The sequence below is a fragment of the Salvelinus fontinalis genome, chromosome 42, assembly GCF_029448725.1.
Source record: "Salvelinus fontinalis isolate EN_2023a chromosome 42, ASM2944872v1, whole genome shotgun sequence".
NCBI lineage: Eukaryota > Metazoa > Chordata > Actinopteri > Salmoniformes > Salmonidae > Salvelinus > Salvelinus fontinalis.
This window is the reverse complement of record NC_074706.1, coordinates 20300936-20316553: the sequence shown is the minus strand read 5'-3', so window position 1 is coordinate 20316553 and position 15618 is coordinate 20300936. Positions and strand designations below refer to the sequence as shown.

The 15618-nt window shown below is 42.1% G+C and overlaps 1 protein-coding gene across 3 annotated transcripts; it reads right to left on the bottom strand.

Moving 5' to 3' along the window:
* Nucleotides 1-5: 5 nt before the first annotated feature.
* Nucleotides 6-15267, bottom strand: LOC129841490 (zinc finger protein 500-like). 3 transcript variants are annotated; one of them, XM_055909775.1, is made up of 8 exons: nt 14720-15267; nt 13684-13814; nt 13134-13316; nt 7609-7773; nt 7146-7257; nt 3483-3610; nt 1032-1929; nt 6-601 (listed from the first exon to the last, which is right to left on the bottom strand). In XM_055909775.1, exons 1-7 carry the CDS (start codon nt 15003-15005, stop codon nt 1048-1050), a joined length of 1887 nt encoding a protein of 628 aa, XP_055765750.1. In that variant the 5' UTR covers nt 15006-15267; the 3' UTR covers nt 6-601; nt 1032-1047. The 3 variants fall into 3 exon arrangements, with proteins under 3 accessions (XP_055765750.1, XP_055765749.1, XP_055765751.1); XM_055909774.1 differs by lacking the exon at nt 6-601 and having other exon boundaries at nt 960-1929; XM_055909776.1 differs by lacking the exons at nt 6-601; nt 1032-1929 and having other exon boundaries at nt 2183-3610.
* Between the last annotated feature and the right edge of the window lie 351 nt (nt 15268-15618).

The following is a 15618-nucleotide window of genomic DNA, read 5'->3' as shown; positions in this document are numbered from 1 at the left end:
TACCAACATAACATACATCAACCAAGTCCCGTCTCCAACGCGAATTATGAGGTAATTATGTGATGCTGTGCAGTTAAATGGTGTTCATAAACGTCTAAATAATAACCAAAAACGCTTAACGTGGAAAATGTTATCGGACACTGTTCACTTATTCGGTATTACAGCAGTTTGCAAACAATTTTTAGAGGTGCATACCGCCGCCTACTGTACATGGCGGTAAACCATAGAAAAAATAAAGCATTTAGGATAGGGGAAGAAAAAAAAGACATCGATACAAAAACACAAAAATAGACCTATTTAAAAAAACGATGTTCTTCGGCATACAGATCATTGACAACCTGAAATATACCGTGTGGTGTTGCACTTCTTCAACCTCATGAGGCTGAAGAAATTTGGCTTGTCCCCAAAGATGCACCAATGAGAGTATCCTGTATCACTGCCTGGTATGGCAATTGCTCTGTCCGCAACCGCAGGGCTCTCTAGAGGGTGGTGCAGTTAGCTCCAAAGCATCACCGGTGGCACACTGCCTGCCCTCCAGGGCATCTACAGCACCCAATGTCACAGGAAGATCATCAAGGATGCCTGTTCACCCCGCTACCATCTAGAAGGTGGAGACAGTACAGGTGCATCAAAGCTGGGACCGAGAGACTGAAAACCAGCTTCTATCTCCAGGCCATCCGACTGTTAAATAGTCACCAAAGGTTATGGTTAAATGAAAAAAGTGTATGTGCACTGTTATTTGAAATAATGTACAGCTTATTACATTACACATATCTCCTATGATCAGTATCTTTTAAGCTGAGAGTAGACTTGTTTAGAAAGAACAATGTGTTAGCAAAAATAGTAAAATAATAGGACTTTATTCAATCAATCACATCAGTAAGGTAAATATTCAACTTTCCTTGTTCTAGCCTAGGTGTACTCTCTCTAAAAACTGTTTCAAATTACCAGTTAAAGGGTTAATGAAGGGTATGTGGTTTAATTACCCTCTTAACCCAAGACACTTAACATGATAACTATCCCAGACATACATCTCAAACCACAGTGCTACGATTTCTCCCGGTTGTGGACACTCCGATGTCTGGTAAGGTTACTCAGGAAGGAGAAGCTCTTGTAGCATAGTTTGCACTTGAAGGGCTTCTCCTTGGTGTGAACGGTCTGGTGCTCCCTCAAATAGTGTGCCCTAGCGAAGCGCTTCCCACACGTGGGGCAGGCGTACGGCTTGTCCGCGTCTGTCCTAATGCTCGGCCTCCCACGTTGTGACCCAATAACACCAGAGGAGGTAGAAGCAGGAGTCTTTGAGCTCCCTCCTTGACCTGTAGCCATTGTTTGGGTGTTGTTGGGATTGGGTGCTGTGTTATAGGCTAGGTAACTCTCGTTGTGAACGGCCATCCTGACACTGTCTGTATTCATGGGGTAGCCATGAGGCAGCTGAGGAAGGCTAGGGCGAGGTCCATGCCCAGGCCTTCTATGAACCCATTCACCAGGCATTAGACAAGATCCTGGAGAAGACAGACTTCCTGTTAGACTCCTACCAGGGGGGTCTCCCACCACTATCTGTGAAGGCTGAAGCCCAGGCTGACCTGCTCTGTTCATCATAGATACTGTGGTGTTTGTATCATGAGAACAGGAGGGTCTATCTCTATCAGCCCCATCCCTGCACTGAGACTGTGAAGAGAAGGGTCTGGGCTGCAGAGTGGATCCCTGTTTGGGGCCTCTGTCTTTTTGATGACCAACAGGACTTCCACCTGTCCACTGGTTTTGTTCTGTGTGATGGTGGTTCGGTCCTGGTTCCGACTCGCGAAGGAAGAGCGACGGCTCCTGATCCAGGGTTCGGATACGGGGCCAGGGTTTGTGACCAGCCACTTCAGAGGTCCAGTCTCTCCCGCCAGCAACACCGGATATCAGCAGGTTCTCATGGACTGCAGACTGTAAACACAAAATATACAGAAGAGCAGAGAAAAGGTTTATATAAGAATCTCTTTACTGTAGACATTATAAAATGTTTACCACAGTCAAGACAATCTCTAATATTGTGATTCAAGTACCCAATAATATGGAGTTATTGGAGTTTATAAAAATTGTCCATGTGTTGATTCAAGAATTAAGTATGTTTTGGTTCGACTGAGAGAAGGGAAACTCAGTCTCTACCACGATAAAAAAATAACCAAGTCAGTTAGCACAGAGTTGAATATGTATTTAATTTCAACAAAATTGTAATATTGTGAAGTACAGTACTTTTATTGCATAAAATGATACATGTGACCAGAATAACTTTTCTCCCTATGGTAACACTTTATCCTTTGTGTAAATTAGGTACCCTCACTTTGATAAATTGAATTTTAGAACGGCTTGAAATTGGTTCAACATTATACACAGCTTCACTACATTAATAAACATGAATTAAGGCAATATCAGTGCTTCATTATAAAACACTGGCATCAAACGGGACATGGTTGTCAAATTTCATCAGGGAAGCATTTTTACAGACACCATCACACCAACTATCACCATATCATATCATCTACTCTTCCTCATCACACATTTTCATCATCCTCATTTTACCTCATCCAGTTCTGTATTACATCGAAAACCAACAGAATAAACTACAAACTAGCTAATACTACATTACATGTCACCATACACTATTCATGGGCTTTATGCATTTTCTGTTGGTGTATTCTGAGGTAGCTCCTCTCTGAGAATCTCTTCCCGCAGTGCATACAGGAGAATGGCCTCTCTCCTGTATGGACCATCAGGTGCCTCTTCAGCTGGTGCTGGTGGGAGAACCTCTTCTCACACTGAGGGCAGCTGTATGGTTTCTCCCCTGTGTGGACCCTCTGGTGCCTCTTCAGGTTGGATGAGTCTGAAAAACTGGCCCGACACAGGTGGCAGCTGAACGGTTTCTCCCCTGTGTGCATCCTCTGATGGATCTTCACCTGTTTGGGGAAACTGAAGGCTTTCCCACAGAACGAACACGGGAAGCGCTTCTCTTTGACACCAGATCTACTGATAGCGTTACTATTACTGTCATTTGTCAATGGGCTTGTGTAGCCATTTAGTGTTGAGGCACTGGCATTGTCTGAGGTCTGGTTTAACATTAGGAGAGTGTGAGGAGGACGAATGCCAGGGAGTGTCTGTGTTGTTGCAGGGTCCATGTTCCAGTTGATAGATCCTATAGAAGGCAGGCTGAAGGCAGCACCTGCTAGGGGGTTAACCTGAGGCTCCATCAGTCTCTCTGAATCACAACTATAGGAGCAGGACGGAGCATCGCTAGCCGAGTCTGTGTCTATTCTCTCCCGCCGCGAACCAACACATCCCCATCCCTGCAGACCAAATCTACGCCCCGCTCTGGTCTCAGCCAATCTGTTGTCATGGAGACTAAGATCGGATGTTGTTTTGTGTTCGACTGTCTGTTTCTGGTTGTGGTTAACAGTGTTGTTCCCCAGCCCAGAGTTGAAGATGCTGTCCCATCCACTGACCTCCACTATTTCGCCTCTGGTCCTGGCCTGCTCAGTGATGTTGTCCCCCGGGCCCTTGGCTGCACCCATCTGGGTCTGAGATTCCAAGATGGCAGCCCAGTCTCTTCTGTTAGCCTCCAGCCAACCATCTGTAGGAAGAGGTTACAAAGTAGACTTTACAAACTTGGCAGAGAACTCTACATATGGAGTTTGAGTCAATTACCTGGTGAAGTTCATACAATACAATATAATGTGTGTTTTTGTATGTTAACATAAGTTGTATTGATTAAATAGCCAGGTGCATCACTATTTCCATTGAAGTATACCTATTATGTTCTGTATGTGGGTCTTTCTATAAACTATGGTACCAGTGAGGATTTCTTACGCTGGACAACTTGTTATAGCTGCTGATAAGACATTGATAATAATCTGGCACATTTTTTGTGTCATTACATTAAGGTATAAGGGGGGGAGCATAGATACACTACAAGACCAAGAGTATGTGGACACCTGCTCCTCGTACATCTTATTCCAAAATCATGTGCATTAATATGGCATTGGTCCCCCTTTGCTGCTATAACAGCCTCCACTCTTCTGGGAAGGCTTTCCACAAGATGTTGGAACAGTTCTGCAAGGACTTGCTTCCATTCAACCACGAGCATTAGTGAGGTCGAGCACTGATGTTGGGCGATTAGGCCTGGCTTGCAGTCAGCGTTCCAATTCATCCCAAAGGTGTTCGATGGGGTTGAGGTCAAGGCACTGTGCAGGCCAGTCAATTCTTCCTCACCGATCGACAAACCATTTCTGTATGGACCTCGCTTTGTGCACAGGGGCATTGTCATGCTGAAACAGGAAAGACCCTTCCCCAAACTGTTGCCACAAAGTTGGAAGCACAGAATCGTCTAGAATGTCATTGTATGCTGTAGCGTTAAGATTTCCCTTCACTGGAACTAAGGGACCTAGCCTGAACCATGAAACACAGCCCCAGACCATTATTCCTCCTCCACCAAACTTTACAGTTGGCACTATGCATTGGGGCAGGTAGTGTTTTCCTGGCATCCGCCAAACCCAGATTCATCCGTCGGACTTCGAGGTTGAAGCATGATTCATCACTCCAGAGAACGCGTTTCCACTGCTCCAGAATCCAATGGCAGCAAGCTTTACACCACTCCAGCCGACACTTGGCATTGCGCATGGTAATCTTAGACTTGTGTGCAGCTGCCCGCCATGGAAACCCATTTCATGAAGCTCCTGTCTAATAGTTCTAATGCTGACGTTGCTTCCAGAGGGAGTTTGGATCTCGGTAGTGAGTGTTGCAACCGAGAACAGACTATTTTTACACACTACACGCTTCAGCACTGTTCTGTGAGCTTGTGTGGCCTACCACTTCATGGCTGAGCCATTGTTGCTCCAAGACGTTTCTACTTCACAATAACAGCACTTACAGTTGACCGGGGCAGCTCTAGCAGGGCAGAAATTTGTTGAACTGACTTGTTGGAAAGGTGGCATGCTATGACATTGCCACGTTGAATGTCACAGTTCTTCAGTAAGGCCATTCTACTGCCAATGTTTGTCTATGGAGATTGCATGCCTGTGTGCTCGATTTTATACGGATGTTCATGAAATAGCCGAAACCACTAATTTGAAGGGGTGTCCAATTACTTTTGTATATATAGTATATATTCAATAAAATTGCAGAGTTGATTTAAAACCTGTTAACCCTTTCTCATGGGTTGTGTCTTGACGGATTTGTCCAACACTGTGTGACATAAAACATTATTTTCTGTCCTTAAATTTATTGCAGTGTTGCCATTATATCATATATTAGACTAACTTTAACCCTGTAAGAATCCTCGATCTAGCTGTCGGACAGTTTTTTGTATAGAGATCTCAGAAATACAGTGCAACTACGTAACATTTTGTGTGTCCGTGTGTTACGGGGTGAAAACAGTTTATGGGCACAAATCCCCAAAAAGATTGCAAAATCGAATGCTTCCAACCGAATGAGTCACCTTACCTTGATACTTAAAACCTAAGTCGATACTGTCATTAACGTGGTTCTTCAATAATTACATAATACTTGTTGGATGCGGCATTTGATGTCGAGCTGTTTAATTATGCTGTGATATTTTCACACATCGTCATCTGAATTTTTTTGAATTACATTCAAGTGATGAACAGCTGTTAGTGATAGCAAATGCGATAAAACATCGGCACAAGTGCTGGAAAAAAAGGTGTTTGCGAGGAATGTTCTGAATACTTGTCTCATTTGTTACGCCTGTGAACAGTTGTGCATGGATCCACGTTGGATCTAATGTCCCTAGTGAATTGATGTTGGTCATCTGCTTGATTTACAGCAGGGTCTCGTAAAATTTAACAGAGAAAGCATCAAGGTAATGAGTTGATGTTTTAATATGTTTTTGTGCCTCAGATTGGACACCGAGTCTACTGTGCACAGTTGTGAAGGATAGACTATTACACCGAGTCTACTGTACACAATTGTGAAGGATAGACTATTACACCAAGTCTACTGTACACAGTTGTGAAGGATAGACTATTACACCAAGTCTACTGTACACAGTTGTGAAGGATAGACTATTGCGCAACACCCAAGCTGTTCCTATGAATTATTCTGGATATAATGACAACACATTACACAGCCCAGTGGGCTTCATCCCAATATGATCTGGTAATGACATGACAAATACATTTTGGTTTCCATGTTACACCTGTAATTTTAACTAATACAAGGGACTTGAAGTAGCCTACTTGAACTTAAATTTGTAGCTGAGAAATTCAAGTACTGGAATTGGCCTACCTTGAAAATCAGACATTTCCTCAATTTGGTGCTTGAAAAGTCCTTGTAATTATTGTAGCCAATTTATAAGTCCTCCTGCTCCCTTATAATTATCCCTTATTTCCTTTTTGATCCGTTTTTGTGAGTGGCCACTTGCGTTTGTTTCCCGCTGCTTCAGTTGAAGGGTGTTGCACTACTCTGTTTTGGTAAAACCACGTGTGGTTATTAAGAGGATGACAACATCTAATTCTGGCTTCAACTTGTCTTTCCATACATATCCTTCCAGTACAAAAGGAACCTGGTTTTTGCTTTCTCTTCATAAAAAAACAACTAATGGTGAGATTCAAACGGTGAGTTTGAGTTTGATGCTACCGCTATTCACGGCTTTATTATGTGTGCCTGCATCGGCTGCAGGAAAACCGCCATGCATGCAACCAATCTATTTAGTCAGGCAACTCCACATTATTCTCATATTTTAGAATGTAATTCTAATTTGAATATCAATGGATTGACAAGGACTTTTGGGGGAACACTTTTTGGTGGTGGGGGGATTCTATATTAGGCCCTATAATTCCAATTATATAAATTATACAATTGTATAATATTGAGGTCCTCGAAAATTACTATTAAGTGCCTGAAAAAAAAGTCCCTGAAAGTCCTTGAATTTGACTTTCCAATGTCTGTATGAACCCTTCTTAAAGGATGTATAGTCTTGGGCCTATGTTGTTGTATAGGTGGCATTAACAGACAATTTGCATATATTCCTTTAAGTACACTCTGGAACTGCAAGAAAATCATTAATATTTTTGTTTCAAACCATTTTGAAATTTTGATCCCAATTCTGAGCTCATTATTTATAAAAAGACCCAGATGTATTTCTCCCTTACCTTGCTCCCCCATCTTTAGTCCACTCAGCAGGTCAATGCTCTCTGGTCCGTCTTCTATAGTCTCCTCTTTGACTAGTAGCAGATCAGGCTTCCCATCCTCCATGTCTACTGACTGTAAGAGATAGAGTGAGAGGATGTTGGATCAAGAGATCCTGCTATGGAGCAGCTTCTGATTGGGCAATGAGGGATTGCTATGTGTACTATGGAAACTTGTTAGTTGATTTGATTGTTTTAGATGGTTTTAAATTCAAAGGCATGGTCCCACACTTAAGACAACATTTATCAAGACCTGGGCTCGTATCCACAAAGAGTCTGAGTAGGAGTGCTGATCTTTCCATATAATCCTATTCATTATGATCTAAAAGGCTAAACTGATCCTAGATCGGCACTCCTACTCTGAGAGGCTTTGTGGATACAGGCCCTGAACTAATACCATTCAGACAGTAGTTCACAGTGGGCTCACCTCAGTGAGACTGTGTGTGGTCCTGTGCTGCTCAGCTGGTTCCTCTGTGGCTTCAGGAGGTGGTGTAGTCTGATTGTCCTCCATGATTATAGTCCCCTCAGGGTTCCCCAGACCCTCCTCACACCCCTCCTCCTTAACCAGCAGCACCTCTGGACCCTCCTCCTCCTGGAAGAGTGAGGTGATACAGATTACACAGACATACACTCCCTCAGGTACATACACAAAGATAATAAACACACTTTCAACATGGATGGGCCATACTTGCTAACATTATAAACAGTTTCTCAGTCTCAAAATGTGCATCAGCCAACTAAAATTGTTGATTTACTTGCACATGACAAAAAGCTATACAACTGCTCCCCGGGCGCCAATGACGTGGATGTTGTTTAAGGCAGCCCCCTGCACCTCTCTGATTCAGAGGGGTTGGGTTGAATGCATTTAGTTGTACAACTGACTAGGTATCCCCCTTTCTCTTTCTTTACATTCTAGCTGGTCCGATCAGAAAACCTGGCACATGTTATCCTTACGCTAATCTCACAAGGTGGCAGTGATTATTTCCTGTAACAAATTCCACATCATCCTATCAAAGACCTTAGACTTTTTATCCACAAACAAATGGCATTCATTAAAATAGGTCAATTTGGCCACCAGAGGGATTATTTTAAAAAAACTTACAAATTCAAGGTTATTTTGTTCCACTAGGTCTAGGTCTGTAAAGTGGTGTGTCCCAATATTGCATGATGATGCATCCTTGACTAGGCTACTACCTCGCATATATGACCAAAAAGTTTTTGCCTACCCGTTTCACATATATTAATGTGCTTTCATAGCACTAAAGATGTAGGAGGATTATACAAGTTTTATTCGCGTACATCGTAAAAAAAAGTTGAAGATGCACCTGGTCTTCTTGTCAAATTGCTGTAATTTCCTCTTGGCTGCCATCACTAATTGGTGGCGTGATAAACCCAGAGACGGAGAGAGATGATGGCCGCGAGCTTTGATCCCCCTCGGGAGAAAGTTTTTATTAGAGGAAAAAACGCTCCACTGTTGGTCCTCGAGTCAAATAATGCATGTGACAAAGTTGATCATTATAAAAATGCATATAAAAAGGTTGTAGGCCTACATTTAAGTGGACACGTCCGTGTAATAGCTTATGCAATATCTTTGTCTGAAAGGCTGAAGAAAGATGTAGCTACTTATTAAATTAATTCTTAATCTTCAAGCTGTTGGCTGCAATTCCCTTCACACTCTACATTTCAAAGGGAAAACAGTTTGAGACGCTCTACACTATATGACCAGTCAGTTAAACGCATGTAAAGTGGCTGTTCCACTGGATGTCATTAGGTGAATGCACCAATTTGTAAGTCGCTCTGGATAAGAGCGTCTGCTAAATGACTTAAATGTAAATGTAAATCTAGTTGCTTTGATTATCAGAATGCTTTCACAGAGAGGAAGAGGTGAATCTTTGGTTTTAATGAACAAGTGTTGGATCACATCCAACTACATGGACAATTTTAATTGGCTAACCCTCTTATCCCGTGCAAGTTGATCAACAATGTTATTTGGTTGATGCACATTTTGAGACAGAGAAACAGTTTAATTCAAACTTTTTCTCATGTTAGCAAGTATGACGCCGGAGTGTTTACCCATCGCCACTATGTTTGAGTCCTATACTGTAGTTACAGAATGACTTCATTGTTGTTAAACCCATCATGGTGGACATAAATGATGTTGTGGGTAAAAATAAGTCAGCTATGACAAGTCAAAAGTCATTCAAACGTGACTAAACTATTTTGGTAAGTGTTTTGGTTATAAAGCACTGTGTGTTTGCAGATCATATGTAATGTATGTTAAAATAAGTCTCAATGAAAGTCTTAGAATGAAAAGTCCCATTTTGTGTTTATTAAAACGTTAATACACAACATGATAACCACACAACGTCTCAACTAAAAATCTGCATGAACCTGATGAACTGAATGCATTTTCAAATTAAAACTATCTGGCGAAAAAAATTAGGTAGTTGAATGGAAGTAATGAAATAGGCATTTTTTAACATCATAGCCTACACAGTACAAACACAATGTGTAAAATACCTTTTTGGCGTATACAGTTCCAGTCAAAAGTTTGGACACACCTACTCATTGAAGGGTTTTTCTTTATTTGTACGATTTTCTACATTGCAGAATAATAGTGAAGACATCACAACTATGAAATAACCCAAAAAGTGTTAAACAAATCAAAATATATCTTAGATTCTTCAAAGTAGCAACCTCTTCACACACTCTTGGCCTTTTCTCAATCAGCTTCATGAGGTAGTCACCTGGAATGCATTTCAATTAACAGGTGTGCCTTAAGTTGATTTGTGGAATTTCTTTCCTTCTTAATGCGTTTGAGCCAGTCAGATGTGTTGTGACAAGGTAGGTTTATTTCCCAGAAGATAGCCCTATTTGGTAAAAGACCAAGTCCATATTATGGCATGAACAGCTCAAATAAGCAAAAAGAAACGACAGTCCATCATTACTTTAAGACACGAAAATCAGTCAATCCGGAAAACTTTTAAAGTTCCTTCAAGTGCAGTCGCAAAAACCATCAAGTGCCATCATGAAATTGGCTCTCATGAGGATTGCCAGGAAAGGAAGACCCAGAGTTACCTCTGCTGCAGAGGATAAGTTCATTAGTTACCAGCCTCAGAAATTGCAGCCTAAATAAATGCTTCACAGAGTTCAAGTAACAGACACATCTCAACATCAACTGTTCAGAGGAGACTGAGTGAATCAGGCCTTTATGGTCAAATTGCTGCAAAGAAACCACTACTAAAGGACACCAATAAGAAGAAGACTTGCTTGGGCCAAGAAACACGAGAATGGACATTAGACCGGGGGAAATATTTCCTTTGGTCTGATGAGTCCAAATGGGACATTTTTGGTTCCAACCGCCATGTCTTTGAGACGCAGAGTAGGTGAATGGATGATTTCTGCATGTGTGGTTCCCACCGTGAAGCATGGACTAGGAGATGTGATGGTGCTTTGCTGGTGACACTGTCTGTGATTTATTTAAAATTCAAGGCACAATTAACCAGTATGGCTACCACAGCATTTTGCAGCGATACGCCATCATCTAGTTTGTGCATAGTGGGACTATCATTTGTTTTTCAACAGACAAGGACCCAAAACACACCTACAGGCTGTGTAAGGGCTATTTGATCAAGGAGAGTGATGGAGTGCTGCATCAGATGTCCTGGCCTCCACAATCACCTGACAACTCAATTGAGTTGGTTTGGGATGAGTTGGACCGCAGAGTGAAGGAAAAGCAGCCAACAAGTGCTCAGCATATGTGGGAACTCCTTCAAGACCATTGGAAAAGCATTCCTCATGAAGCTGGTTGAGAGAATGCCAAGTGTGCAAAGTTGTCGTCAAGGCAATTTTTTAAATCATTTTTATTTAACTAGAAAAGTCATTTAAGAACAAATTCTTATTTACAATGACGGCCTACTCCGGCCAAACCCGGACGATGCTGGGCCAATTGTGCGCTGCCCTATGGGACTCCCAATCACAGCCAGATGTGATACAGCCTGGACTCGAACCAGGGACTGCAGTGACACCTCTTGCACTGAGATGCAGTGCCTAAGACCGCTGTGCCACTCAGGACAGACAGATTCCACAAATTCACTGTTTTGAAATGCATTCCAGGTGACTACCTCATGAAACTGGTTGAGAGAATGGCAAGACAGTGCAAGGCTGTCATCAAGGCAAAGGGTGACTAATTTGAAGAATCTCAAATATATTTTGATTTGTTTAACACTTTTCTGGTTACTACATGATTCCTTGTGTGTTACTTCATAGTTTTGATGTCTTCACTATTATTCTACAATGTAGAAAATAGTCTAAATAAATAAAAAACTTGGAATGAGTAGGTGTCCAAACTGTTGACTGGTATGTCAAACACACACACACACACACACACACACACTTTATCCTTATTTACTCAAGTCTTTCTATTCTTTTACTTGTATATTAATTGTTCCTGTCAATATTGCTCAAATTCAGTACATTGGATTGGGAATAATTGATGGACAGCAATATTCAAACATTGTCTCAGATTTAAGTCAGGATCACTCAACACCTCTTGGAAAGTCATTATGGAAAGTCATTCTGGTGTGTATTTGGCATTAAAATGTGTATAATTTGTGAAGAATACAACTGTTCCAGGGTTAGGTGTTGCCACCACAATACTTTAACTTTCTAAATCCGAATTAATCATTTTTAGACTTAATTTTAAGGCAGCAAAATGTGAAGACTGTGCAAGGTGTGTGTAGACTTTCACTAGGCACTGTATATCACACAATGTATAGATGCAATATTCTACCCAGTAATATTCTATACTGAAATCTGTTACTCCAAATGCATCGGTGGATATGTTTTGCTGACAACAAAGAAAATTAATCTTTGTCTTTAATGCAGGGTTTGATCTAAACCTCAGAAGCTATCGAGCAGAATGGTTACTTTCTATGTTATAGACTGGAATGGTAATTCTGCCGGTGTATCCTGAGAGCTCCTCTCTGAGAACCTCTTCCCGCAGTGAGTACAGGCGAACGGCCTCTCTCCCATGTGGACCTTCATGTGCATCTTCAGATGATCCTGGCGGGAGAACCTCTTCTCACACTGGGTGCAGCTGTAGGATTTCTCCCCTGTATGGACCCTCTGGTGCCTCTTCAGGATGCAAGCCTGGGCTAAGTGCATGTGACTCTGAATACAGCTGAAGGATTTCACCCCTGTGTGGACCCTCTGGTGGATCCCCACCCAATGAAGGCAGCTAAAGCCTTTGTTACAGAACATGCAGAGGAACTGTTTCTCTTTACTACCCCCTGATGTTGCGCGACCTCCCTGAGCCTGGGTTCGAGCTCTGTCATTTGAGTTCAAAACCTGATCGAAAAGGACACGGCCGTGTGAATCGGAAAGTGCCCTCGGCATGAACACTGGATCGCGATCCCTGAACGCATTAACAGGGGGGTGAGTCGTGACATTTGGATTTGTCTCAAAGCTTCCCCTGTAATCTAATAAATATTTGCAGTGAGTGTCCGTCTCCTAGGTGACTATCTGCATTCCATGTGGGAGGAGCGTCACCCTCCACTTTCACCTCATCTCATCTACCAAAGACTACAACCTACCCTTTCAAATCTAGGCACCCTTCAGAGTATACAATACTATTGTACCAGTTCCATTCTCCTCTAGACAGATCATTCTGTGTGTCTAAACCCCACAGGCATGTTGCCAGAGTCCATCTCTGTAGTGTAAGAACAAGATAGATCATCAATACTAGTGTCTAACGCCTCACCATCTCCAGGGGAATGAACCGCCTTCTGGCTCTGGTGAAATACCGGTAAATACTCTGAGCTGGGAACAGGACAGCCTAGTGGCCCCAGACTCAGTCTTTATGGGTCTGATCTGTGGTCAGATTCTGTGTGTTACAGTTAAAGTCTTGGTGTCTGTCTCTGACTTAAGGACGGCATTCCACGTTCCACTGACCTCTGTGATGCTGTGCCATGTCTTGGCCTGGGGCGCGTTGGGGGTGGATAGGTCCTCTGTGGCTACAGGGGGCGCCACTCCAGACGCTGCTCCAGTCTGGATGTCAATGTTGTGTTGTGGGTCCTCCTCTCCTCCAGTCCTCTCCTGCTTGACCCCAGGACCTGCATCCTCTGCATCTGCAGACTGACATAAGAAGAGAGGAGGTTATTACCAGGAATGGGAGAGGTTATTTGAATATCTAAATGGAGGTTAGTATTCGAATACTTGCAACAGTATTCATTTTGGAAGGAAAAAAATCATAGGCCTATTTTAACTATGAAAAGGCTTTGTCTCAATTAAATACAATTATAATTATTTGAATAGTGAAAATATTTAAAATGCCCATCCCCAGTTATTACCGGTATCATGAGTAGAATTGGATAACAATGTAATATTGAAGTCTCACAGATAAATGAGGATGTAAGCAAGTGAACAGCTGAGGGGAGCCTTTTTGAAATAAACTGGACACATTTGATGTACTGTAATTTTTATGTAATACTATTACACTAACCTCTATCACGATAATGTGCTGGGTTGAGTTTCCACTCCCCTCATCAACAGTGATTGGTTGGTCATCTCTCCATGTATTGTGTCCCGCTGGCTTCACAATGCTTCTGTAGCCTTCAGTGAGATGTCCTTCACCTGGGAGAGTGATTGGGGGAAAAGAGGCGGTTAGGTTAGCTACTGTCAATGCTATATTGTACACTATTCACAGTTTTGTCACTGTCTAGAATTGGCAAGAATGCAAGGTAACACTTCTCAACTTCTTAATATACTATTTATTGATCAATGTATAGTGTTCCATGTCCCACATTGTTTTCATTGAGTAAAAAATAGGAAATGCAGTAAATCAATAATCAGATAAGAGTCTGGTTCGAATATGATCATGTGTCTTTGCGCAAGATAGCTAATTAATTGGGGGAATTATTGCTTATTATTCAAAAACTGACCAAGACACAATTCTCGCTAACACATCTGAACACGTGCAGTGTTTGCAGTCTATACAGCTGCACTAGGATTTGACAGACTTTCTGTGTAGATTAAGACATGTGGAGCCGGAGTGAAATATGGTTTAGAAAATGTACTTCTTTTGAGAACTGCTTTGGACACTCTTGTCCCATTATCCCAACTGTTACACAGAGAATATTGAAGAGTGCTAGTGAAGTAAACTGCCATGTTTGTCCTCATGCTAGCTAACAGTAGCCATTATGGAATGGCGTTGAACAACAAAGGAGCTGATTGGCTGACACTGCCATTCCCAAAATGGCCGCTGTGGTTTCTGCTACCTAGCATGATAGTGAACAGTCCCGTTTTCCAGAAAAACTAGCAGTCTTTCAAATCTCTCAGTGTAACAATTGGGATAATTGGACAACTCAGAATACAAAACATTTTTTAATCCCTGGATTGAGGCATGCTTTCTGATCCATGTCTCGCCCCGGCTCCGTTGTTTAAATCTACTCAGAAAATATGGCTGACTCGGATCTGCTGGCTAATGCAGAGAGTAATGGGGCTACAGGCATGAACGGGCGGCCTTTTGTCAAATGTACCTCTTGCTATTCTGTATCGGTCGACGACTTTGACACTACTTGGACGACTAGCGAGGACACGCTCTCGTATTGTCCTCTCTGCCCGCTCCCGTGCCACCTTCAGTTCCAGTAACTGTAGTTTCCTCCGTAATCCCCTGTTCTCTTTCTGGCTTTGAGTTATTTCTAAACGAAACACTGCATAGTCGTCGTCTACGAGTTTACAGATCTCTGACACGGCTGCATTCGCTAGCACCTCCATGACGGAGGCTATTTGAGTGTGAAAAACCATACAATTACTGTTAGCCATTATTGTTAGCTAAGGTTAACAGCTAGCTTGCTAGCGTTACCTAGATAACATAAATCAACCAAGTCTCGTCTCCAACGCGAATTAAAGACTACCTGAGGTTAGTATGTGATACTGTCTAGTTAAATGAGTCATATTGTGAGTTCCATGATGTTAATAAACATCTAAATAACCCATACAAATTCAAAATAGGAAATTGTTCTTGGTAACTGGTAACTTCCGTTAACTTCTTTGATTTTATGACGGTTCGCAAACAACTGTTAAAGGTGCATGCCGCCACCTATTGTATGGGTGGTAAACTACGGGTTAAAACCGACATACAAAGTAAAAAATAAAACTCCCCCTCCTTCAGTCACATTACAATTTAAATCACATCCCAACACAGGCTCAGGAGTCTGTTAGTGCAGTATCTTCGTTGATAGGGTTACTTGTACTGCCTCTTCTGTCAAATCCCTGAGTCCCACAAAAAACGTTAAGCTGCACTTAAAATGATGCCAATTTAGTCCTATTTCTTCTCCGTTTGTGCTGTGCAGTTAATGACCATTGCAATAAATGCTACAAAGCACACATTTTTACACACACATTTCACTGATGCACGCATCTACAGCTCTACTCG

Coding starts and splice junctions, on each gene's coding strand:
- LOC129841490 (XM_055909775.1), bottom strand. CDS start 15,005: ATGGCTAACAGTAATTGTATGGTTTTTCACACTCAAATAGCCTCCGTC. Junction 7,774..13,133: donor CATGGCACAGCATCACAGAG/GTCAGTGGAACG, acceptor TCACTCTTCCAG/GAGGAGGAGGGTCCAGAGGT. Junction 7,258..7,608: donor CCACACACAGTCTCACTGAG/GTGAGCCCACTG, acceptor TATCTCTTACAG/TCAGTAGACATGGAGGATGG.